Raw genomic sequence first — 26,837 nt, 5'->3', positions numbered from 1 at the left:
GAGGTTATTATTAGATCTTATTTGAAAAAACCTGCATTGGATCCCTCAGAATTAGCTAATTACAGATCCGTTTCCAATCTTCCATGACTGGGCAAGGTGATTGATTAGGTGGTAGTCTCTCAGCACCAGGCAGTTTGGGATTATACAGATTATCTAGACCCATTCCAAACTGGCTTTTGAGTGGGCTATGGGGTTGAGACTTTCTTGGTTGGCCGGACAGAAGGAATCTGATTCTGTTGATCTTTTGGGATCTCTAGGCAGCTTTTGATACGACCAACCATAGTATCCTTCTGGGTCACCTGAGGGAGGTGGGATCGGCACTGTTTTACCATGGTTCCATTCCTACCTCTCTGTTAGATTCCAGATGGTGTTGCTTAGAGACTGCTGCTCTGCAAAGCCAGAACTAGTTCCACAAAGCTCCATACTGTCTCCAATGCTTTTTACATCTATATGAAACTCCTAGGATTGATCATAAAGAGGTTTGGTGCAGGCTGTTATCAATATGCTGATGACACCCAAATCTATTTCTCCATATTGACCTCATCAAGAAATGGTGTAACTTCCCCAAATGCCTGCCTGGAAGCGGTAATGGGCTGGATGAGGGACAACAAACTGAACTTGAATCCAAATAAGACAGAGATATTGACTGTGGTGGGTTGGGATCTGAGAGATGGTTTAGATCTGCCTATTCTGGATGGAGTTACACTCCCCTGGAAGATCAGATATGTAGCTTAGGAGCGCTCCTGGATCCAAAACTCTCTCTCGTTTCTCAAGTTGAAGCAGTGGCCAAGAGTGATTTTTATCCATTTTTACTGATAGGTCAGCTATGCCCATTTCTGGAGGTAAATTACCTTAAAACAGTGGTGCATGTGCTAGTAACCTCCAGGCTTGACTACTGTAATGCACTCTAAGTAGGGCTGCCTTTGTACATAGTTGGAAACTACAATTGGTACAGAATGCAGCAGACAGACTCGACTCTGGGACAGCCCAAAGGGACTGTATAACACCAATTTAAAAAGAACTGCATTGGTTGCCAATATGTTTCCCAGTGAAATACAAAGTGCTGGTTATTACCTATAAAGCCCTCAACAGCTTGAGTCCAACGAACTTAAGAGAGTGCTTTCTTTGTCATAAATTCTGTTGCCTATTAAGATAATCTGAAGAGTTCCAGTTGCAACCGGCTCATTTGGGGTGGCTCAGGACTGGACCTTCTCTGTGGTGACCCCAGGGCTTTGCAATATGCTCACTGTCAAAATAAGAGCATCTCCATCTCCAATTGCTTTTAAGAAGACCCTCAAGACACACTTGATTTCTCAGGCTTTTAAATGAAATTAATTGCAAACTGATGAATTGTTTTTATCCCATGAGTTTGTTTTAACTTTTTATTATGTGAATTTTAAAAATTGTTTTTACTTTGTTTTATATTTGTTGTATTTTAAATTGTGTACACTACCTAGAGATACACATATCAGGTGGTATGAATAAATAAATAAGTGTCTGATCTGATTACTGAACCATTTTTTAAAGTTAGTGTCTGTACCAGAACTGAACTGGAGAGTTATAAGATACTGATGATTTTGTTCAGATAAGATACCATTCCATGGTACTAAGAAGGGTGTGGACCAGATTGGTGCAGCTTTTACTGACTGGCCCACCAACACAAGGTCCACACCCTTCAACACTGTAAAGTGGTATCTTTTCTGAACCAAACATGCAATAGTCTGTTGACCATAATTTGGGCTAAAATGGGAAAGGGAAACTTTTCAAGAAATGCCAGGATCCATGGCAAGTCATATCAAAGTGTTACTTGTTTTCCCAGATATGACATGAAGGCATGTTGACACCATCAAGCTGCTATGAGACATTATAGAATTACTTTCACCTACCACTGACACATTAAAAATTGTACTCACAATAACACATAAGAAGAAGAGTGTTGTTGAATCAAGCCATCTAGTCCAGTGTCCTGTTCCCCACAGTGGCCCACCAGATGCTTCTGGGAGCCCACAAGTAGGAGATGAAGGCATGATCCTGCTCTTGCTGTTGCTTCCCTACAACTAGTATTTAGAGGCATACTGTCTCTGCACATATAGATAGCACAGAGCCATCAAGACTAGTAGTCATTGTTAGCCTTGTCCTCCATGAACTGTTTAACCCCACTTTAAAGCCATCCAAGCTGGTGGCCTTCACTATATCCTGTGGCAACAAATTCCAATGACTCACATATGCAGTTTGAAGAAGTAACTTGTTTATATATACTGAGTCACATTTGTGTGTGGCCCATTCAGGCCAAATTATCAACTCTAGCTCTCATACCAAGTCAAGCCATTGGTCCATTTAGCTACAGTACGTATCGTCTATATTGACTGGCAGGGGTTTCAGATAGGAGTCATTTGCAGCCCTACCTGAAGACGCCAGTGATTGAAGCTGGGGCCCTCTACGTACAAAATATGTGCTCTTCCACTGAGCTATAGGCCCTTCTCTAGGAGCTGAATTCTGACACAGGTTTCCTAAATCCTGTTATGTGAACTGTCCTTTAATTGGAGATGCCAAAGGTCAAACCTGAGGCCTTCCAACATGTGAAGAGATATTGCCAATGTTCATAATTATCTAATTTATTTATTTATTTTTATTTATTTAACATATTTTTATACCGCCCAAAACGTACATCTCTAGACATAATTTGGAACACAAATTTTGCTATTCTTTCCAAAAGCTCTGCTCTAGCTCAGCATGTAAATTGTGAAATTCTTTGCATGGGTGGCTCATGTTCAGCAGACCAGATGCATGCACAAAGGTTATTTAATAATAAATCACCTTTTGCCCTTTTTGGAACTCTTGTTTATTGTTGTGAAATGATATATTCTCTACAAAGCTGGTTCTATTGTAAGTGCATGTGCAAAAGTAATGTTAAACCCTTGGTCCCGTGTTTGAAACCCTCTGTGATTGCTGTATGTGAACTACAAAGCTTTCTAGAATTGTAGAACTTACATGTTCTTTAAAGTTTACTTCTTACTCTCGACGAAACTCTGGTTGATTGCTGTGAACTATGTGACCAGACCTCTTGATTAAGCAGCCTTTTGCCTGGTATCTGTTCTGTCTGAGTAAATTATCTCCATTGTTGCTTGCAAACATTTTATGTGGTTAATGGCCTCCTGTCCACATCTAAATCATTATTTAATTCCTAGGTATGTTTGTTTGGTAGGGGGCAGTGGTGGCGGCTGAATTTCCAAGTGGATCTCTGTTGAGGTTGGTGGTGGAGACTACATTACCTGGGGATCAGTGAGAGTTGCATGCACATGGCAGCATAAATGACAAGTAACAAGAGCTTAGCGCCACATTAAGTAACAAGAACTCTTAGAAACAGACAAGTTTTTCCTAAAACACTTTCTGAGAAAGGTCATAATTATACTGAGTCCATTCCAAATCAAACTGAGGAGAGTTTGCCCACCACTAAGTTGAAGTGCACAATAATCCAATGAGGTACACCTCACAACAAAGGGGGAATGTATTACCAACTAATAGTCATGTAATAGTAAACCTGCCACCTAATGGCACAGTGGGGAAGCAACCTGCCTAAAGAGCAGGAGGCTGTTGGATCAAATCCCGCTGGTGTGTTTCCCAAAATATGGGAAGCTCCTGTATTGGGCGGCAGCAATATAGGAAGGTGCTGAAAGGCGTCATCTCATACTGCGCTGGAGGAGGCAATGGCAAACCACTCCTGTATTCTACCAAGAAAACCACAGGGCTCTGGGCGCCAGGAGTCAACATCGACTTGACGACACACTTTACTTTACCTTACTGACTGGTGGTGGGGGGTTGGGATGTGAGAGAGTGGACTGAGTCTCATGATCAGTGAGACCCGGTTTTTACCAGTGAGCGGGAAGGGAGCCCGGGGCAGCCGGATCGGCCGTCCACACGATGGCCGGCTCCGTGATGGAGCTGGCGGGGGGTGGGGGGAGCGCACGCTGCACAGCCCCTGCAAGCCCCAGTATGCCCTGCACGAGTGCGCAGGGAGGCGGCTTTTTGCCTCTCGGCCGGGGGTCTACTCGTGAGTAGGCGCGGCGTGAAGCCACGGCTACTCACAAGCCTAAAAAGCAGGTTTGCTGGAGCGCTCGCTCCGCAAACCTGCTTTTTAGCAGGGTTCACGGGCGGGTTACCCGCTCAAGAACCACCGGGCTCGGCTGCGAGCCTGGTGGTTCTTACGACCAACAAAAATTGGGCTAGGCTCTCCTAGCCCGATTTTTGTTGGTCGTGAGAATTGCCCCATTGTTTATATTTGCCTGGTCTGGATGGGGGTTACACTCCCCCTGCAAAATCTTTCCCTTTTCCTAATAGTCATGTGGCTACTCCAACAGTGTTTACATATTGGGATGCCACAGGATACAAAGCCACAGAGTATTTTATGCCAGACTTTAATATATGACCAAAATAATGTTCACTTGTATACATTTGGTTGCTTTATATGGGCTGTGATTTTTCAGGCTTGGCTTAGTAGTAATTAAATATTCAGCATACATTAAAGTAAGGTGCAAGGAGGGTGATGGTATCATAAATCAAAATTACCACAAATGCAAATAGATATGAAAGCAATGGATGTACAGAAATGTATGCATGTACAGAAACCTCGAAACCTTTCTACTTGAACTTTGGATGTTACTGTTTTCTTACAAGAGTCTGCTATGCATCCATTTTTCATCCCATCCAGACAAGAAACAAAAATGTATATATGGTTTTAGTTATTTCCTTTATAGCCTATGGTCGAAACAAAAATAATAGCAGTATTAGTGTTGTACCTTATTCTCTCCCTCACTAATCAAAGAACACAGAAGTAGCATTTAACAATTTTTTTAAAAAAGAAAAAAAATGCTTGGACTCAACAACACCATCTATGCATGTTTCCTTGGAAGTAAGGTCCTGCAATGTTCAATAAGGTGTACCCCTTGTAAAGTGTACATAAGTTGCCACCAAGAAATTAAAGGGGTACATTCTGTGGAAGGGAACTATTTTTAAAAGTGACTAATTAACCACCAGTCCAGAGAGCAGATGACACTTAAAATTACAGTAAATTAGAGTAAACATCCCTTTCTTTTGCTTGTTTCTTCATTTCAAGCCCTAGGGGAGTCTTGGCATAGGACAGGGGACTACTGCAGAGGTTTGATAAACCAGGAGTGTTCAATAACAACATTTGATGTGGTTAAAGCCAGAATTGGTAGGAATGTGGGAAACAGGAGGAGGGGCAGAGGCAGACAACTAACTGACAATGTTCTACCCTGCTAGTGTAGATTCGCCTTAGGGGAAGGAGCCGCTTTGGGAAGAGCATCTGCATGCACTTGCATGCAGAAGGTTCCAAGTTCCTTCCTTGGCATCTCCAAGATAGGGTTGAGAGAAATTCCTGCTTGCAGCCTTGGAGAAGCTGCTGCCAGTCTGTGTAGATAATACTGAGCTAGATGGACCAGTGGTCTGACTTGGTATATGGCAGCTTCCTAATGGAAAATAATGACATAAATATAGAAAAGAAATTACTACTAATTATATACAGCTTTCCAACAAAAGTTCTCAAAAAGAGATTTATAAAGATAGATAGGGTTGTTGTGAGGATAAGAATAACCAAGTATACCGCTCTGAACTCCTCGGAGGAAGAGCGGGATATAAATGAAACAAACAAACAAACAAGATTGTTTTCTGTCCCCAAAGGACTCATAATCTAAAAAGAAATACAAGGCACTCAGCAGCAACAACCACTGGAAAAATGAACAGTTGCTCTTACCCTTTTAAATATAAAAGAATCAGCACTTTAAAAGATGCCTCAGTAATATCACACAAGTAATACAGTAATATCACACAAGTATTAAAAAGAGAACACCCGGACTACTTGAGAGATTTGTTATTCACACTTAAAAAATGGAAGCTTGAACCGGATCTATTTAAAGGATCCTCCTCAGTTAAGCAGCTAAGGAAAACAATTTATGGAGAGATTCTAGAAGTGGGTTTCTTAAAACCTGATTTAGAACGTAAACGCTACAAACACTGCACTTCACAGTACTTGTTGCAACCCGATCACCCTATCACTCTCTTTAAGGAGAAAAAAGTCCCTTTCTATTTATGGGAAACAAGGTGGCGCTTATACCATCAAGTACTACCACTTAATGTGGCTAAGCCATGGCTCCCAGAGGACCAGCAAGAGTGTCCTAAAATCACCTGCAAACAGAAAGCTAGTGAGCTAGGCAAAACATTCAGGGAAACCCATTCACATTTCTTAAAAGAGTGTATGGTAGCCAAACGAGTGTGGCAGGGAGTAAGCAAGTTGTTAGAGTGTCCTGATTTGGAAAAACAGACTTGGTAAGAACTAACCTTGGGTTTGAGCGATAGAACCTCTTTTTGAGGTCCCAGAAAGAAACCTTCAAGGAAACGGGACGGAACAGATAGCAACCAATTCCTCATACTTGGGAATTGGAATGTTCCCCTTCTCGTAATCAGGTTAGTAAACCTGTATGTCATTTATGCAATGCTCCTGCATAGGAATAGGGAGGGAAGACGCGACCAAGAGGTTCATGTGGATGAGACAGTAAATCTCTTCTGGAAAAGATTGTATAGTTATGTGCAAAAAGACAAGAGTATCTCTTCTAAACAGCAATGGGACAAATTATGGAAATAGACGTTGGATGTTAAGCCCCCCTCCCCGCATTACCTGATGTCCCTTGTAATCCCCCATCCCCTAGTTACAGTACTGCCTGCATATACTTCATAACCTTGTGGGTTTCCAAATCCTTGTGTGTAAATCTTTGTGGATATATCATGTACAAACAACCACTTTGTATATAATTGTGCTTTGGCAACGTACTGCATGCTTTGGTAGTTTGTTGGTTCAATTAAAAAAAAATCTTGTCCAAAGTGCAGTGTGAGTTTAAAAAACGACACCACCACCACACCACCACCACCACTACAGCAACAAAGTTTCCATGATGATGAAGCTAACTTAGAAATGTTGTCCAGCGCCAACAACCTACCATGTCAATAATGAGATCAAGGGGAAAATCGATATCTAATCTGCTTCTCGCTCTCTTTAGCCAGGGAATTTGATTCCCAACGGCGCGCGCGAGAGAAGCTGCAGCTCAGGGGCGCTGTTCTCCCAGCACCAATGGGCGTGCCCCTGCCGGACCACTGCAGAGCGCTCCAATGGATCTTCTCTCCCGGCTGCGCCCCCGAGCGCCGTCTTGCACCTCTCCTCTCCCCTCCCCTCCACCCCCCCCGCCCCTTCTGCGGGGCTAGCGCTTTCTGCCTCTTCCTCTTGCAGTGAGTTGAAGCGTCCTGCAGGCTACAATGTGTCAGTTGTTACAAAATGCGGGGGGCGGGGCGTGCCTGTGCGTGACGTGGGGCCAACTTAATTCCAGCCTGCAGTCAAAAGCAACTCGGCGCACAAGCTGTGCAGAGCTCGGCAGTCAAAGTAACTTCGGCCTCGCGCGCTCCCCTCCTCCCCTTGTGGTCGGCGTCTCCAGCCTGCTTGGACGGGGGTGTCCGGGAGGAGGATGCCAAATGCAAGCTCTCTTTGCAACCTGACCGTCTGGACTCCAGCCAGAGAGCTTCCCTTGCCGATTGCCATGGGCTTGCCTACATGCTGAGGACTGGAGGGAGGGGCCCTTACGTGTGCATTCGGTGCTTTGCTAGGCTCCTGCGAGTCTGACTATATTTATTGACTCCTCTCTTTATTGGGGTTTTTCCAACACCATTCCCTCCCTCCCCCCCCGTCAAAGATCACTTGGGCGCAGGTGACACGCCCTCCTCGCGCCCCTTATCCTTCACTCACTCAGCTTGTTCGCACAAGGGCAAGAAATCATAGATACAACCTCTACCGCCAGGTTCTCTGCTGTAGCTGCAGCTCGTCGGACGGAGGCAAATGAAGGGGGAGCTTCGTGCAAAGGGAGAGAGGAGGAGAAGCTGTCTTATCTTTGCTACAAAGTGAAACAGATAAAGCTGCAAAACTGACTCCCTGCGATCAAACAGAGCAGAGCAGACCAAGCTGGGGAGGGAGTGGAGGACTTCTCCCTTCTCTTTTCCATTCTAGAAGAGAAAGAGAGGAGGGGGAAGAAAAGGATCGCTGGGATCTTGGTAGATCTTTCCAAAGATGTCATCTCAAACTAAGTTCAAGAAAGACAAAGAGATCATAGCAGAATATGAAACTCAAGTAAAAGGTTAGTGAACGCTTTACCTCCTAATTTTTATTTTTTTTACTTTCAGGCTGGTTCTTTCTCCTTCCTCCTCCCCTCCCCCACCCCTTCATCGGCCTCTCATTGTTATAAATCTTATTATGCATCGGTAATCTTATTGTGAAAATACTGGGATCATCGGAGCAAGCCCCGGCTGATTTATAGACAAGGGGGCTTGGGGAGGTGTGGAGGAATCGCTGTGGGTTAGTAAAAGCTGCATTGCAGTTGTGTGAATGGTGGCTTTAAAAAAAACAAACCAAAAAAACCCACAGTATGTGAGTAAAGACCCTCTCTTTGACGCCGAGGTATCCTTCTCGATGAATCTCGTGAAAAATGGTGTTCTCCGATGAAAATAGAAAGCTCCTTTTCAGTGTAGGTGGGGGCATCCATCTGTACATAATAGATAAGTATGTGGGTAGACTAGCAGTTAGCATATATTGAGCATGTAGGTGTGGTATATGTAGGTACATATCTTCCATATGTAGAACACTGCTTCAAGCGATGCTGTTTCTTCATGATAAACAGCATTTAGATGGAAGTCTGTCTCTGTGTGTGTGTCCGTGCCAGTCTTGTTCATATATATTATTCCTAGTTGCCTTTTTTAGCTTCTAGGTCACGCAATCCAGAGGAGCTGAAATCTCTGGTTATCCATACAGGAAGCCCACAGTGAAAGACTGGGTGCTTGCTTGCCCTCCTCCTTCCACTCTGGTACCTATGATGACACACCCTTGGGTGAAAGCTCTGCCTTAATAGGATAGTCTATAGCTCCCCCCACCAACACCATTCCATAACCACACTATTTTTCTCTTTTCCATGTAGCAGCAGTCCTGGCAAAACATAAAACCCACAAATTATGTTGCCGCCTTGTTCTTAGGAAGCATTTTATCTTGTAGAGAACTCTTCCTCCTGCCCCCACCACTGAGAAATCAAGGCCTAGTTGATGCATAAACCCAAACGTGCAGATGATTAACATCATGACTGTTTTACTGTGGCACTGATACAACATGAGGTATCGATGTCTACTCATGCTTTCCTAATCCACCGATTATTGATAGGCCAATACTTGGCTGGTTGGGTTTGCACATGCTTTGTGCTCATGGTGAGCAGTGCCAATATTGTAGGCAGTACATACAAAAGGGTTTTTTTTAATTGCAAAGTTATCATTGGGCACTGTCTCTTCCTTGTTGATGCATCCTGTTCCAATGTGGTACCATTTGTAGAAGGCCTCAACCCTGCAAAATCACAGCAACACATTATCCAAGTGACTACTTCCAGAGGGGTAGTTAGTCTGTCGCAGCAAAAACAATGAAAAAGTCTGTAATTCAGCTTTCTTTTTCAAACCTGCATAATAAGATTGGGTATATTTCCATGATCCTGGTCCCCGCACCCAAAAGCTAAATTTTCAGAATACTATATGAGCCTCGCAACTTACAATCTTTTCAGTACATGTGACCCGTGCATGGAAGATGTTGTGTTAAACCAAGTGGCCTTAGCAGTGTGAGTAAACATCGGAGCCCTTGTGATGAATGCTTTGTGACAGAAGAGTTGGCATTATAGTAGGCCAACTCTGTAATGGGGGACCTGAGATACGACAAAAACCTTTCCATGTTGGTGGAAAGTTTGCCATTAACTTCAGGTAGAATTCGACTGACTTCTTACCTTTTAAAGTTCTGTTCTTGGATATCCTGTAGTAACTTCTGTAGGAAACTTTTTAATGTGCTGCTGTTGCCATAATGTGCTGTTGTCAGCAGTAACTCCATAACTTGTAGTTGAATGGTTTGCAGTGGTTCCTTCCGTGAGAGAGAAGCTATACATTTTTGAGACCAAGAATGGATACTTGTACTTGAATGCTGTTTCTCTCTCTCAAAATGCAAATAGAACTTAAGTATGCACATCTCCTCTCGATGTTATCCTCTAATAAGAGAGTGCACTCTTAATATTGTGTTTGGTCTTTAGTGTACTGCTTGAAGTAAAACCAGCAAATTCCTTAAGCTGCAGAACTAAGATTGGTTGAATCAGCTTCAAGGTGAATTCCACCCCATCATGTTCCAGATGCTTTAAATAGATTATGCTGCTTCTTGTATCAGTGGAGCAGGTGCCACAGCTGAGGAGGGGGTTGGGTGTGTGTGTGTGGGGGGGGCATTGACCTTTGATCTTGTGCCTTTGTTTGTTCTGTTCTGCATTTCAGTCTCTTCATAGCTGGCTTTGAACAGTGATGTGACTGTCACAACACATACTGTGCTGTACCAATTATCATCTTGTTTATGTATAATTTGGGCAATTTTGATATTGTGCCCTAGAACTAAGAAGCTGAAATTCACACCCACCCCATACTAATGTTTAGTGAAGTGGTGGTGGGAAAAGGTTCCATACTGGAAAAACTTCTACTTTCTATTTCTACTTACTAAAAAACAATTCTTTTTTGTGTGTAATATCTTCAGTTTCTAAAAATCAGTTTGAAACAATGCAAGATAATGAATGGATACCTATACAGTATCAAGCAAACTGGACAGTTTCAAAGTCACTCCCCCCCCCCCAGATTATCCCTAGAATAGGGATACCATGTGAGTGCCATGCATACACACAGCCCTTTTGATTTGCAAGTGTGTGCATGCAAAATAAAAATGCACACAATAAGGCAAGCCAAAATAAAGTGTGCGAAGTCACCTGCTTGGTTTTGAGTTGACTTGCACGACCAGAGCTAAAATTGTTCTATCTTCAACCTGTGATTAGTTTTGGCTTTTCATCCAACAAACACTCAGACTGGTGTCCTATTTCTTTTTGTTGAACTGTAGAGGTTGGAAGTGTTTATATAAAACATGTTTGTGTATTTTCTTTAAACATCCAGTAAAAACTCATGCATAACTTTGAACTTGTATGGCACATTAATTGCAACTTTTTTTTAACCCTAATCAAATATTTCAGTTCAAGTGCTTATCATACATAAATTTTAAACAAATCTTTGGAGATTCATATAGCACATATAACTAACATGGGAGTATTTCAAACACTATGCCAGACATGCCAAATTAGATCAGTCTATGTTGCAAGGCATCAAAACATTTTTAATAGTTTCCTAGAAACCTCACACATCACTGCTGTATCTTTAATGTTCGTTAGAGAATGGACAATCATGTCTTTTCTATAGGATGTGTATGCTATGGTAATAAGAGCTGAGATCTGGCTAACTGGATGTACCTCTGTCTGTTTAAATTTGGCTCTCTTCCTCACTGGTAGTCTGATGTTGAACTGTATTTAGATATTTCTGGAATATCTAGCATTAGTTGTAAGGCTCTCAAGAGCCATTTTTAAAGGGACAACATGGCTGTTAACTCATTTTGTTGTAAATAACTGGCTAAAAAGCAGTCTTACCAAACATAGTATTTTTTGTTTTATTTACTTGTAACAAGAAGTTACTTTTATTGTTATGGTGACTAGACCTTCAAAAGTTCTTAGAAGAAAGAAAATAGCGGTTTCCCATTCAGAAAGAGAGAAGGCTTCAAAGGGGAAGTATGTACAGTAGTGTTACTATAGGAGTCTATGAATGTTATTCTTAAAAATGTCTAATGTGAAGGCTTGATGTGCAAATGAGGACCCTGTTATTGGCATTTCTGTATATGTGTGCCATATCGGTGGCATTTGCTGGTGAGGTGAGGAGACTCTAAACGTGAGGACTCTAGTTCTCACAGTCAATTGTGTTAAGGCCTATGGCTAGGCAATGGAAAACTCTGCCCTTGCCATGACAAGTGAAATGCTTAAACTGCTTTCCTGTAGTAATTGTGACTGTAGTATGGCTCACAATATGAAGTTCTTCCTGTGCTTATGTGAGTGGACTGCTCTAAAACAGTTTAATATTCATTTGCCTCGATTATTCGAGGCCACATCTCCCCCCCCCCAATTAGATGTGCCACAGCTGTTGACTCATCACATTGAGTCTCTTATTCACTTCATGTCTGTCCTCATTGGTAGTTGGGTTGTTATTTTGGCTGAAAAGGAATGAAGAATTTGCCAGCAGGATTGGTGGTGTGTGTGTGTGAGACATACATACATGCTCATTCTTGAGTTGCTTCTTTGCATTTTCTAATGCTTGTGCCCATATACACTTAGTTTGGATAGAATGTTAAAGTAAACTAAAGCTTACTTCTTGCTCCAGATTCCAGAAGTTCTGTATACTTCTAGAATTTTGAAAGAGAGAGTGACAGACAGGTCTCTTGTTCAATAATTTGTGTAGAAAGGGGGAATTTTGCCATGTGTCTTTTGTACTGGGGTGGAGATAACTAGGTACAGTTCTGTCTTGGGATGGTGCATGCACACACAGGCTGTGGTTGGTAGGGTAGAGTGTGGAGGAATGAGTCGGACTGAGTTAAGAATAAAGACGTCTGTCAATATTTGCAAGTTGGAACTTGCAAATCAATTTGCTTTTCAGTGAAAGAGGGAAAGGATGAAGTAATATGCTCAATGTTGCATTTGATGAAAGGGGAATGGTTTCCCCCACTAAAGGGCTCAGTGGTGAAGAACCTAGAGCAGTGGTGTCAAACTGTGGCCTTCTAGCAGTTGTTGGCATTACAGTATCCAGGGATGATGGGAGTTGTAGGCCAACAGCTGGAGGGTTACAGTTTGACATGCTTGACCTAGTGCAACTCCCAGCAAAACTGTAGTAGAATTGATGGTAGGATTTAGGTTGATGGGGATAACTATTCCCAGTGGCTAGTAAAAGAGGCAACAAGCTAAGGTTAAGACAAATCTTACCTTGGTTTATGATGACGATTTAATAAATTATGTTAAAGCAAGGACATGAGTGAGATGTCAGAGTTCAACTAGCATTTCCTCCTTTCGTTTCTCATTGTCACAACTTTTGCCAGTCTGCCCTCAGATGTGACACATTATATGGGCAGTCTCCTTGAGCTGAATCCTAGGAACCATATACGAATAGCAGACTGTTCACTTCCAGATGATCAGTTCTTGGCCTGTTCATGAGAGAAGACTGCTTTGTGATTTCCAATGGAAATTTTATAGCACATGTAGAAACGAGTCAGTTAGATACGTATAGATAATGCTTGACAATTCTGAGCATTTTTGGATGAGGCTGTTGAAGATGTCTCCTGCCGTTGAAGGTATGAGTATGGAGTTTTGGAGTTCAGATTGATTTTGAACTTTTAAAACATTAGTAATGGGTTGAGTGGTAGTGGTGATGGCTTCTTCATTTTTTGTTTTTTAAGATATGAATGATTGAAATGAAATGGGACAAAAAGTGCCTTACTCACTGTGTCTTTTGGTGGTAGTCTGAGTTACATTAGTTCCTTGGTATGGGAGGGCAAATGTGCCTTAATGCCTAAAGAATGCTGTCTCACTATAGTGGATTAGATGGGATGATCAGATTTTTCCCTGCTGTGCAATTCTAAGATGGTAAGCATAAATAACTAATTATTTTGTTTCCAGGATTCACAAGACTGCTTTTAAAGACACTGTGCTTAATGGGGGGAAGGAATAGTAAAACAGTTTGGGGAGGATTGTTTAATGGTCTTTGATCATGGTGTTGCCAAACTCTGCACCCAAATTACAATGTAGTTGATCCAAAGTGAACAGTCCAGTACAGAATACAGGAAGACCTGGGTAGGAAAGCTTGAATTGTTCTAGAAAGGGCATATACTATACTTACTAATTTACCTCCAGGTATAAACACAGCTGCATAATATAGTCTGGATTTGAGCGAAGTTACAAACAAATCATCATCTAATGCACGGAAACTAACTGTATTTGAAATGGCACTGTACTGCATCCTTTGCCAGATTAGTTAAGAGCTTTGGGATGGAGCTGTCAGAGGCAGCAGGGTCAAGGTTGTCCTGACAATCAGTGAGTGGAGCCATCTTTAAATTTTGGAAACTAGAAAAGCAGAATCATACAACCCAAGGCACATAGTCCAAGAAGGAGCCAGGGGTCAAGAAGCTAAAGAACCTGAGCCAATAGAAGCTGAAACAGGGTTGTTACGACATGTGTTGGTTTACTAGAGATTACTGGAGGACTGGAGGGAAAATGCAGAGCTGCTCAGTCAACTGGAAACTATAAAATCCAATTTGAGCAGGACTGAAGTGTGATAAGGCAGAGCTAGGACTAGAATAAAATGGGTCAAAATAGGATACTAATCACACAATGAGGTGTTAATATGGATAACAGCATTTCACTTAGCTGCTTTGTGTTTGGATCTTCATTCTAAAGGATTAGATTAATTTGGGGTGGATTGATTCAAATCAAGGTGATTTTAAATCACCAGGAATAAACCTTGACTTAAATCAATGACTTAAATAAAACTTTCCACTGATTACTGTTTCACATTTCTTAAGTGGTAGTGCAAATTGGTAACTAAAACATGTTAATTTACAACTCAATAGTGTTCAACATCTAAGAGGGTATTATATTCTGTAGATAATCTGATTTTTAGCACACACTATTTTCTAAATTACTATCTGCTTTCTTAAGCCAAAACCTGTGTCAAGCTGCCCTGCACGTCCTTGTTGTACTTGAACTTGACACACTTTCCTTTTTACCCTGGTAAGGCATTCCTTCAAAAGATTCCCAAATAGGGTGTCTCTTATACCAAAAAACTATTGCAGCTTCTTTTGGTCGCAAAATGTGGGGCAATACAGGAAGCTGTGTATTAAATAATGTGTTCCTCTTTTCCTCTACTGTCTTTCTATTCAGTCTCCTTTGCTATATTACAGGTGAAACTCGGAAAATTAGAATATCATGCAAAAGTCCATTAATTTCAGTAATGCAAATTAAAAGGTGAAACTGATATATGAGACAGATGCATTACATGCAAAGCGAGATAAGTCAAGCCTTAATTTGTTATAATTGTGATGATCATGGCATACAGCTCATGAAAACCCCAAATCCACAATCCCAGAAAATTAGAATATTACATGGAACTAAGAAGACAAGGATTGTAGAATAGAACAATATCGGATCTCCGAAAAGTATACAGTGTACTGTGCTTGACTGGCCAGCAAACTCGCCTGACCTGACCCCATAGAGAATCTATGGGGCATTGCCAAGAGAAGGATGAGAGACATGAGACCAAACAATGCAGAAGAGCTGAAGGCCGCTAATGAAGCATCCTGGTCTTCCATAACACCTCATCAGTGCCACAGGCTGATAGCATCCATGCCACGCCGCATTGAGGCAGTAATTGCTGCAGAAGGGGCCCAAACCAAGTACTGAATACATATGCATGCTTATACTTTTATACTGTCTCATATATCAGTTTCACCTTTTAATTTGCATTACTGAAATTAATGGACTTTTGCACGATATTCTAATTTTCCGAGTTTCACCTGTATGTCTATTTCAACTCGACTGCCTTGACCTGACCCAGCCACAAAAAAGGCCAACCTACTATCCATCCTGTGTTCTTGCACATGAAAGATTGGCTTAGAAACAAACAAAGCCCAGAAATTTCCAGAAGCAAAAACTGGTAGTTGCTGGGCAGACTAAAGCAATTTTCATGAGATGACATTGAGATGAATGCCTGTGTTTGGTTTGAGAGTAGCCCAATGTGTGTGATAGTCATTAATCCACTTTTAGGAAATTGTAAGTGTTGGTGGTGCATGTTTGTGATGAGATTTAACTTTAACCATATCTTTTTTACATGAGAATGGGAAATTTAATTTTAAAAACCATTTATTTAAACCATCTATTCTTATCCACCTTGATTTAAATGTCCTTGCCCAAACCAGCTCATTGAAAGTGCTGACTTGGTGCTCAGCAGCTGTGAGAGAGGCATCATTAGAAAAGGGTTTGAAAATAAAAATGCTAATACAGCATTTTAAATCCTGTTCCCACCTACAACTGCAGATAAGACATTGAGTCTATGGGAATTAGGGGGGTTAGGTTCTGGAGCCCCAGAAAACATCCAAAAAATCACATGCACACCAGGGAAAAAAAATCACAGCACTGCACCTGGGCCACCTCAACTCTCCCACTCCCCAGGTGCTCCAGCAGTGGCCCCCAGCTCCTCCAGTAATGCATAATTGTGAAGTTTCCACACCCCACAGTTGAAGACCAACACTTGGCAGCACCAAGTCCTGGCCTGACTGGTTGGCAGGTTGGCCAAAGAGGCAGCACAGAATTTAGTTCAAGTCAATGCACACAAGGAATTACTTCACTCTAAGATGTGCGCACGCTCACACATCATCTGATGTCCGCTCAGTTAATTTTAGATCCCTCTCAGGTTGAATCAGGAAGGCCCCACTCTGAATGCACGTGCACATATACAGCCTTGATACCGCTGCCCAGAACAAAACTCATTCCGAACACAAATGAGAAAAATTAGAGAACATAGACTCCATCTCCTATCTTCTGCTTGGAGCACAGTTCATCTAGCAGCAGCAGGCCTTGCATTGTCATCAGCATTATTCTCTTCCTCCTCGAAGCTGGTGAAAGTGCATGTCTCGCTTTCTGGTGATGGTGGCCACTGCCACTCTGCAGCTGTGGTGGTGGGTGTAGTTACCTTTACAAAGAAGCTGGTGATGGTGTCTTGCTTTGCAGAGCCCCAGTATGTGTTCTTGTAGGGTTGCAAAGCAGTCTCCAGCTGCCTTTTGAACTTGATGCTACACTCTATCAGAATGGTTGAAACACTTGGTCAGTCAAGGTAATCCCCAGCTGCAGGACCTTGGAGAGACGCTTTATGGTGAAGGGCTTGGGGAGCATCTCTTCCTCCTCTTCTCCCTCACTCTCAGGAGCTGCCTGGATCATCTCCTCCTCCAGTTATTCCTCTTGAGCTCCTCCTGATGGGACTGGAGGAGCTCCTCCACCTCGTGTGGCTTGATGTTTTCCAGGCCTTCCCCATCAGCAGTTCATGAAAGGTTAGTGATCTGCTGTACCTCACCAGCCACAGAGGGAATGGCTGCAGTAGATGCAGAAGTGACTCTCCCAGGCCACAGCTTCTTCCACATTATGTTCCATGTATGGGGCTTGATCTCTGAAATGGATGCCGCAAGGTTCTCTATGAAGTCTGCAGTGCTATGTCGCTCCTTTAGCAATCACTGACCAACAGAAGGGATCAGCCTCCATGAGATCCAGCAGCCTCCTGAAGGTACAGCAAGTGTAATAAGACTTGAAGGTCCCCTTCAGACCTTGGTCTATCAGCTAGATCAATGAGGTAGGGTTGGCAGGTCCATAGCCAACCTAAAAGTCATTTGGGGGGAATCTCAAAAGTGGGTGTGAGCCAGGTTACATAGCTTTTTAAAAACAATTTGCAGCCTGGGCCACTTATACTGAAGTAGTACAAAAGTCAACAGAAATAGCAATTTTCTTATTGTCTTCAATCTCTTCAATTAAAATCTACATGGTTAAAACAGTAAGTGGGTTTCCTCAAGCAATTACAACAGGAGTGTGCTTCTCAAAGGAGGAGAGCTGGTCATGGTAGCAAGCATGAATTATCCCCTCTGCTAAGCAGGGTCCACCCTTGTTGCATTTGAATGGGGGACTAAATGTGTGAGCACTATGAGATATTCCCTTCCTGCGATGGGGCTGCTCTAGGAAGGGCAATTGCATGTAGAAGGTTCCAAGTTCCCACTCTGACATTTCCAGATAGGGCTGAGAGACACTCCTGCCTGTTACCTTGGAGAAACTGCTTCCAGTCTGTGTAGACAGTACTGAGCTAGATGGACCAATGTGCTTGCTTTTGCAGCACATATACTAAAATTGGAATGAATGATTGATTGACCAATGGTCTGACTTGGAAGGAAGCTTCCTATGTTCCTATCTATGCTCCACTTATAACAAATAAAAATTCACGAATTGTAAAATGTCCTCATTAAGCAACCACAACATGAGTACTTCTAGCTATGGATGTGTGGTCTGGTGTGGACTGGTCTGGCGGACCCGCCCCCCCCCGATTCCATGCGGACCAGAACTGAACCTCTGGACAGGTTGTGAATTAAATTATACCTGTAGCCCCTTTGGGGGGCTTCCTCTAGGCCATGGAAGGGGGGGGGTCCACAAAGGTCCCCCCTACCCCTGCCGGCCTCTCAAATCACCACTGCAGCTAGGTATGTCGAGTATTTTCAGCCCTTTCAGGCCTCCGTAAAGGCTCATGGTGGCCATTTTGGCTGCCACCATGCATGCATGCATGGCCTCGCAGAGGTCATTTGCTCATGCATGGTGGCCATTTTGGAAAAAAACGCAGCCAAGATGGGCCTTGGATGCCTTGAAACTCAAAGCAGTTCGTTCTTCCTCGCTGGTGGAGCAGGATGGCTTCTGTTTCTAGAACAGGCCCGTACCATCAGCATTGAAGACCTGCTCTGGTCTGTACCCTCCAGACCCAATCAGCCTCTGGAACTCCACTGGATATCATTGTGCTGCCTTATGGTCCACTGATGCAACTTTCTATGACAACTTTATGTTGTGGAGGCTGTAACGGTGCTTGAACCCGAATCAGCCCCTGCTCGCCTGGAAACCACTCATCTTATTTATTTGATTTCTATACCGCCCATCCAAAAATGGCTCAGGGCAATTTACGCAGAGAAATAATAAATAAGCTGGATCCCTGTCCCCAAAGGGCTCACAATCTAAAAAAGAAACATAAGATGGATACCAGCAACAGTCACTGGAGGTGCTGTGCTGGGGGTGGATAGGACCAGTTACTCCTCCCCTGCTAAATGAAGAGAATCACCACGTTGAAAGGTGCATCTTTGCCCAGTTAGCAGGGGTTGACCACCTCCTATTGCTTTACCACTTGTAGAGCTCTAGTGCTTCCTTGTGGATTACTGGTCTGCTCAGTAGCACTCTTTCTCTGGGCTATGGCTGTGAGGGCCTTTCCCATCAGTTGCATGTGGGGCTCATGTGGATGGAATGCTACCTTGAGACTGCGATAAGTCAGTTACCACATTTGTACAGATACTGGCTTTGCGTTTCTTTATGAGGCAGACAATGGACTCACTGCCATAATGATGTACAATGGATGACATGCTGTTTCCATGAGCCAGCATGTCCAGCAGCTTCACCGTCTTGCTCAAGGGCAACACTTTCCAAGAAGACCTTTTGCCACTCCCCTCAGTAGAGTGCTCTGCTGTGCACTTGCTCATCTTGACTGTGGAAGAAGGAAAAATGTGTATGATGACATACAGTGCAGTACAGTAATTAAGCATGCCCCCACCCAGTGATAAAGTATGCTACAGAGCAGTAACTGATGATTAAAATCAACTTGGAATGGATACTTAAAATCAATTTTTTGTTGGTACTATATAGCACATACTTAAAAATGAATTTTAATGGATAATTACATTTTAATTGCTATTTAAATAAACTGCTGTTATAAAGTACTATAGTTATCAAGATAAAAATTAAAGTTTTAAATTTTCATTTTAATTTAAATTTTTAAATTGAATTTCATAAAAATTAAAATTAAACAGATTAAAGTTATAAAATTAGCATCTTTCCAGGGCTGCACAGTACATCAAGATATGCCTCCAAGTACCTCCACAGGAATGGCAGAGGAAAAGCTCCAAAGGGCTCCCACCAGCTTGGGAAGCCTCCCTAGAAACACACACAGAGCTCTAAAGGTTCAAGAGCAATGGTTCTAAAAGGCAGTGAATGGCACCTTGGGGACACCAAAGGCTACCCAAGGCTTCTAAAAGCTGTGGAATTAGTGTTTTTGAAGTGAAAAAGACACACAAGATGCACACAAACTTAGTCTTCCATCCTCCTCCAAACTCCTCTCACTACCCACAGAGCATGTGAAGAGCACAACCATATATGGGGGACTACCCACAGAGCATGTGAAGAGCACAACCATATATGGGGGATTTGTGTACCGAAAACCACAGGAGTAATTTGGGTCATCTAGGAGAGACCATATTATTCCTGTAACGAAGGAATTGCACTGGCTGCTGCTATGTTTCCAGGCAAAATGCAAGGTGCTGGTTATTAGCTATAAAGTCCTAAACAGCTTAGGCCCTGGGCATTTAAGAGAATGTTTTCTTCACCATGAGCCAAACCGCCTATTAAGATCATCTTGAGAGGTTCGTCTGTGGTTGCTGCCAACTTGTTTGGCGGATACTCGTGAATGGGCCTTCACCTTTGCTGACCCTAGAGTTTGGAATGTGCTCCCTGTTGAAATAAGGGCCTTCCCATCTCTGGCAACTTTTAAAAAGGCACTGAAGACACATTTATTCACCCAGGCTTTTAATTAGATTTATGGTTTTAATGTTTGATTTTGGTTTTAAATGATTTTAATTGTAAACCACCCAGAGATGCAAGTTTTGGGAGGTATACAAATGTTTAAATAAATTAAAAATGAGACACACCACTGCAAATATTGAGGTTGGGTTCATATTTTCCAGCTGTGAATAAGCAGAACTGCAAATAATGGGATTTATCTTTATAATAATGCCCTTATACAAATCTATGGTATGGCCACATTTGGAGTAGTGCATACAGTTCTGGTCACCGTATCTTAAGAAGGACATTGTAGAACTGGAAAAGGTGCAGAAGAGGGCAACCAAGATGATCAGTGGCCTGGAGCACCTTCCTTATGAGGTAAGGCTACAGCATCTAGAACTTCTTAGTTCAGAAAAGGGGTGACTACAGGGAGATATGATAGAGATGTATAACTATTATGCATGGAGTAGAAAGAGTGGACAGAAATTTTTCTCCCTCTCTTACATCATTAGAACCATTGGCCATCCTGTGAAACTGAGCCTGACAAAAGGAAGTACATTTTCACAAAGTGCATAATCTATAGAATTCTCTGCCATTGGATGTGGCAATGGCCACTAGCTTGGATGCCTTTAAAAGGGGCTTAGACAAACTCATGGAGAACAGGTCTATCAATGGTGACTAGACTGGTGGCTGTAGGTCACCTCCAGCCTCAGAGGCAAGATGCTGCTAAATACCAGTTGCAGGAGAGAGGGCATGCCCTCAGCTCTTGACTGTGCGCTTCTTGGAGGCATCTGATGGGCCACTGTGTGAAACGGGATGCTGGACTAGATAGGCCTGATCCAGCAGGGCTCTTCTTATGCTAGATTTCTATGTTAGATGCTTTTCTTTCCCCTAAAAGGGGATATAAATATGAAGGATATCATGTTTTTGCAAGGCAGATGGTATCTGGAGAAAGGCTTCTCCTGCAGATTTCAGCACTCAAGGTAATTCACATGGATGGGCCAAAGTTATTTAGCCTGTCAATATCTTGGCAGCCCTTAATCTGGCCTAAACAACCTCATGACCACACCTCTGCATCTGGGCTCTTGAGCTTTTATCTCCCAGACTGCTCTGGCCAAAAGCTGCTGTTGCTTGTGAGTGTGTTAGGTTTGGTTTTCTTATCTTTTCTTACAGTGTGCTATCTCTGAATTGTGTGTTTTTCATTATACTGCACTCTCTAAAGCGAACAGGCTGCATGAACATAACTGAATATGCTGCTGCCTTCTCTTTCTTAAAGCAGCTTGCTTAAATCTCAGCTGCACACTCTCTAGAGGATGACTCCTTCAAATGAAGGGCGCTAGTAAGGAGGGAGGGGCAGGGGAAAGAAAACTAATAGAAACAGTATGTTGGCAGTAGAACAGCTGACAAATGAAAAAGAAAGAGAGAATACTGAAGCAGTAGGTCTTCTTGCAAGGGATGGGGCTGAACACTTGGAACAAGGCTGCCGTGTCTTGCAAACTCTAGGTTGAGAAGAGGGATTAGTCAGGAGAAGCTTGCACACTATTTCTGGGAGAGAACTGTGTGTTCCTGCATTAAGATAAAGGCAACTTAAAGAGGTATGTTAAACTTCCATCCCTGAGATCTCTAGGAAATGAAGAGTAGGTGATGACCAGCACATATGCAATCAGAAGATACACGTGCTCTGTATATATTATATTATAGTGCAAGTCTCTGAGGCATTTGATACAGCTGTTGGAAACATTATGGCTATATTAAGTGGCAGTTTTCCAATCCATTGTGTCAGGAACTATAAAAGGGATAGCTCAAGTATGAATCTGCACTCTGATCCATTAACCATCAAGTGATGAACTAGACTAGGACAGAAAACACTGCTGGTGAGTGAAGGCATTGTAGGGTAGCCCGATCCAAACCTGAAAAGAGCCATTATAGAGACAGGAAATGTTATGTGAAGGTGTGTAACAGCTTGGGTCCAGGGTACCTAAGAGAGCACCTTGTTTGTCATGAACCCTGTTGCCTATTAAGATCATCTGGAGAGATCAGGTTACGGTTGCTACTGGCTCATTGGGTGGCAGCTTGTAGGTGGGGAGGCAGGCCTAATATGGCTGCCCTGGGGCTTTGGAATATGCTCCCTGTCAAAATAAGAGCATCTCCATCTCTGATTGCTTTTAGGAAGTCCCTCAAGACACACTTGTTCTCTCAGGCTGAACAGAAATTAATTTTAGTCTTTTATAACAATTGTTTGAATTGTGTTCATTTTTTATTCTGTGGAACTTTTCAAATGGTTTTTACTTAGTTTTATGTGTGTTAAATTGTGTGCACTGCCTAGAAATACACATCAGTCGGTATATAAATCTGATAGATAAACACTTGCAAGGGCATCTGCAAGCTCTCAAAAACATCAACCAAGTACAGAAGCTACTTTCAGAATAAAAACTGTGACACATTGCCTGACATCCTGACTAAATTACTTGGTAGAAGTCCCTTTGGGATTGAGAAGTCCTTTAGAGTAACTCCTGAGTAGTACTATTCAGTAACTTAGTTTGGATTTTTGCTATTAAAAGCAAAACATCTGGTTTCAGAGAAGCCGTTGTTTAATGAACTCTGTTTCAGTCAAAGAAATCATTGGCTGAATTTAGGTAATATTGAATCAACTTCTATACAGAAAAGTCAAAGTAGAAAATCCATATTATCCAATACCTAGTACAGCAGTCCTGGGACTGCTTTATTTTGGTTGATTGAACTAGCCCTACTTGCCTTCAAAGTGCATACAGGTGAGTCTTTACGGCTACTCTACTTGCCAACCGTGCTGCTTGTCCCTGTAGTCTGGAGATCTCCTTTGTCTCCTGGAAGACATATATTCCTTGTCCTCAAATTTACCACTTCTAGTTAACCATTCCATAAATCTAGAAAGGAGGTCAAATAGTATTAAGGGGTAACTCAAAAAGTGTTTAAAAACCTCAAGGGGTAGTTACCTTCTAAGGTGGTAGTAAAGAGGACTGTGGAAGACAGCACATACTTGAGTAATTCTTACATGCATATGTTGTTTGGTGTACTGTCACTGAACAATGTGCAGCTGCACATGGAAACTGCTTCCACGAGGAAATCCTTCAGGTAATATGAAAGCCCCAATTGTGGGGTGTTAATCTGTTCCCCATTTGGCAATGACTACTCAGAGTAGTAACTATGCATCTGTGAACCTGGCCTTTGAGCCTGTGTACCCAGCCAGCATAGTCTGAAAGCACCAAGTACAGCATTAAGAGTTGGGCACTATCAAAGTTAATCTCTGACAGATCTGCAGTGACTGCCTCTGACTCTCTCTAGTCATTAAGAAAATCACTGACATTGAAATGCAGCCTGTCTTCAGAGGCAGATAAGACTACAACCCACTTGTATCAGCTCTGATGGATGGAATGGGAATTGTGCAGGTTCTTGTGCAAAGAGCTAATTTATTTTCTAGCTTCCATCCAGTAGCTTAAGCTCTCAAGTTGCTTACGTACACTCAAAATGCGATATACAAAAGAAGTGTTCTAGCATAATGAAAATCTCAACAATAACAATGGGTAGCATTCATGCTAAATGTAACTGCTCTTGCTGAAGCCATTTCCCTCCCACTCCTTGCAGCCCCTGCGTCCAAGCAATTTGAATGAAGTAGTCCTCTGCAATGGCATGGGATGCAACAGTGGGTGGCTACAAGACAAGAGGGGGGAATGCCTGGGGAGCCCCCCCCCAGCCACTTGTACTGCACCCCTTGCCACTTGCAGGGAGTTCCTTGATCTCAGTGGGCTGCAGGGGAAGGAGAGTGCAAGGAAAATGACTTGTACTCTCACCAGTTGTGGATGTTATGTATAGCAATTACAACTTGTACCGTACCAGAGAACCGTTAAAATGCTGGCTGGAACAATTTTTTTTTAGCAATTTCTTCCCTACCCAGCTAAAGCCTGAAAGAAAATTGACATGATAGGCTTTGCTTTCTTCTTCGAATTTCATGTTACTTTTGTTTCTCCTCATCTTAAAAATGAGGATTATGGTGTTCACTGACATGTTTCATTATGTTGGGTTGTGAAGAGTAGCTGTGATGTTTATCCAATTGCACACTGAATAGCCTTATTTAGGAAAAAGCCCAGACCTTAACTCATTCTCTTGCTGTGGTTCTATCACTTGTGCGTTTGATGTAATTATTGTGGTGTAATGGTGAGGCTCTGATATTTTAAGTATGTTAATGAGTAGGCTGAGATGTCCAGGGGCATATCTACACTATAGACTTTTCTTTCTCTTTTCTCTTTTTTTGTTCTCTTTTCTAGGGTACTTTGGGAACAGTAATTCTGTCAGGAAAGATAGGAATCACTAATAAGCAACTCAGCCCACATTTCTGGGACTCTTTTGATGAGGCCCTTATACTAACCCTGTTCAGAAATTATGCTGTGTATGCATTCAGATGTCTGTATACGTGATTGTGGGAATGACTGTATATGTGAATCTGGGTGCAGCCCCATCAAATGCAGGGTACAGATAAAGACTGCATGTGCATTGAATAATGTTTGAATAACTGTACAGTCATACGGATATGCATACTGTCCACATATTGTGTATCTAAGGCTAGTGAGAGTGGGAAAACCAATATAAATTTGGAGTATAGATATGCTCATTTAGGAGTTATCTTGAACCTTAATCCAACCAGTACATTTAATTCAGTGCTGATGGCTGCTTTCTGGGGAAAGGTAGAATTCTGTCTTGAACTGTGATCAGAGACTGAATCTCAGGCTATGCATGCCAGTTACAGGCTGTACAACTGAGCAATGGGTTTCCCCCCAGGAATGAGCAGGTTAGTTGGAATAGGCAGAGACTGACTCCATAATATTGATTATCGGAGTATTGACAAACAATATAACTATATATGCGAGTGCATAGGCCTCATCAGTTGGTACAGTTTTTGGCTGTTCCTTAGTAAAAACATTGGCTTAAATCCTTTAGAATAATTTACATTGAAGGGTATGCCTAAGAGTATACCTTTTCCACAGGTTCACTGTCATCCACCTGGCTGAAGTAATAGGAAAGAGAAAAGAACAACTTGCTTCCTCCAGCATGGTTTTCTCTTCCAAAATAGCATCTTTCTGTAAATCCTGTGTAAGATAATGGATGTTGTATAGTCTGTACTCCTTTCTCTGCATCTCTGATCGGCTGTCAGGTATTCCAAGGCATGCGTAAGTGGTACAAGAGCTGACAATGTAGTTAAGACTGTAGGATGCAAAGTAAATGCTTGAAACCAAATGCCATGATGGGGACATGTATAATTCAGCCAAATCACCACTGTCTTTATATGACATGGTAGATTCTTGGATGTCTAGTTTTTCTTAAACAAGCTTTCAGTTCTAATAATTGCATTGGTTTATTTTGGCCATATAGATGTATCTTTAATTGTCAATGTGTTAACTCTTCAACCTTTAAAATCGGCTCGAACTCATTTTAATAGTACAGGTTGAATAACCCTTAGGGACCAGAAGTGTTCAGGATTTTTTATTTTTCCAGATTTTTGAATATTTGCTCTCTCTTGCAAGGCAGGAATGGAGGAGCCCCCTTCGCTGCCTCCTGCCAGGGGAAGGCCAGTTTAAGGGTTAACCTGAGGGAGTCCAGGTTCCTAGAGAAGCAACTGGGAAGAAACATTTGGCATGGGCACCTTCGCTTCTGTCTCCTCCCCTGAGAAAGGAGCCTTTGTGTCTTTTCCTGCCCGCGGGATCTGCAGCCCCCCCACCCTTGAAGAAGAGAACTTGGTGGTTGCCAATGTACAGTGAGGGAAATAAGTATTTGATCCCCTGCTGATTTTGTCCGTTTGCCCTCTGACACAGAAATGACCAGGCTATAATTGGAATGGTAGGTTTATTGTAGCTGTGAGAGACAGAATAACAACAAACCAACCCTCAAAAGCCCAGTGCCCAAAAGTCAGCGATGGATTTGCATTGTAGTGAGGGAAATAAGTATTCGATCCCTTCACAAAAGATGTCCTAGTACTTGGTGGCAAAACCCTTGTTGGCAATCACAGAGGTCAGACGTTTCTTGTAGTTGGCCACCAGGTTTGCACACAACCCAGGAGGGATGTTGTCCCACTCCTCTCTGCAGATCCTCTCCAAGTCAGAAAGGTTTCGAGGCTGATGTTCGGCAAGCCGAACCTTCAGCTCCCTCCACAGATTTTCTATGGGGTTAAGGTCTGGAGACTGGCTGGGCCACTCCAGGACTTTCATGTGCTTCTTCTTGAGCCACTCCTTTGTTGCCTTGGCTGTGTGTTTTGGGTCACTGTCATGCTGGAATACCCATCCACGACCCATTCTCAATGCCCTGGCTGAGGGAAGGAGGTGCTCACCCAAGATCTGACGGTACATGGTCCCGTCCATTGTCCCTTCGATGCGGTGAAGGTGTCCTGTCCCCTTAGCAGAAAAACACCCCCAAAGCATAATGTGCCCACCATGTTTGACAGTG

At 42.6% G+C, this 26,837-nt stretch overlaps 1 protein-coding gene across 4 annotated transcripts in view; it reads left to right on the top strand.

Annotated features, from left to right (window-relative positions):
- The first annotated feature begins 7,389 nt into the window (after positions 1 to 7,389).
- The window catches only part of SRGAP3 (SLIT-ROBO Rho GTPase activating protein 3), a 289,377-nt gene continuing 269,929 nt past the window's right edge, over positions 7,390 to 26,837 (top strand). For 2 of the 4 annotated variants that reach the window (XM_053303033.1, XM_053303034.1), the window contains exon 1: positions 7,390 to 8,192. In XM_053303033.1, coding sequence (XP_053159008.1) covers positions 8,126 to 8,192 — 67 coding nt within the window. In that variant the 5' untranslated portion in view covers positions 7,390 to 8,125. The remainder of the gene's footprint in view (positions 8,193 to 26,837) is intronic. The other 2 variants (XM_053303031.1, XM_053303032.1) reach the window with 2 other exon arrangements.

This window comes from Hemicordylus capensis, chromosome 2 (assembly GCF_027244095.1).
Source record: "Hemicordylus capensis ecotype Gifberg chromosome 2, rHemCap1.1.pri, whole genome shotgun sequence".
Classification (NCBI taxonomy): domain Eukaryota; kingdom Metazoa; phylum Chordata; class Lepidosauria; order Squamata; family Cordylidae; genus Hemicordylus; species Hemicordylus capensis.
This window is presented reverse-complemented; position numbering and strand designations above follow the sequence as displayed.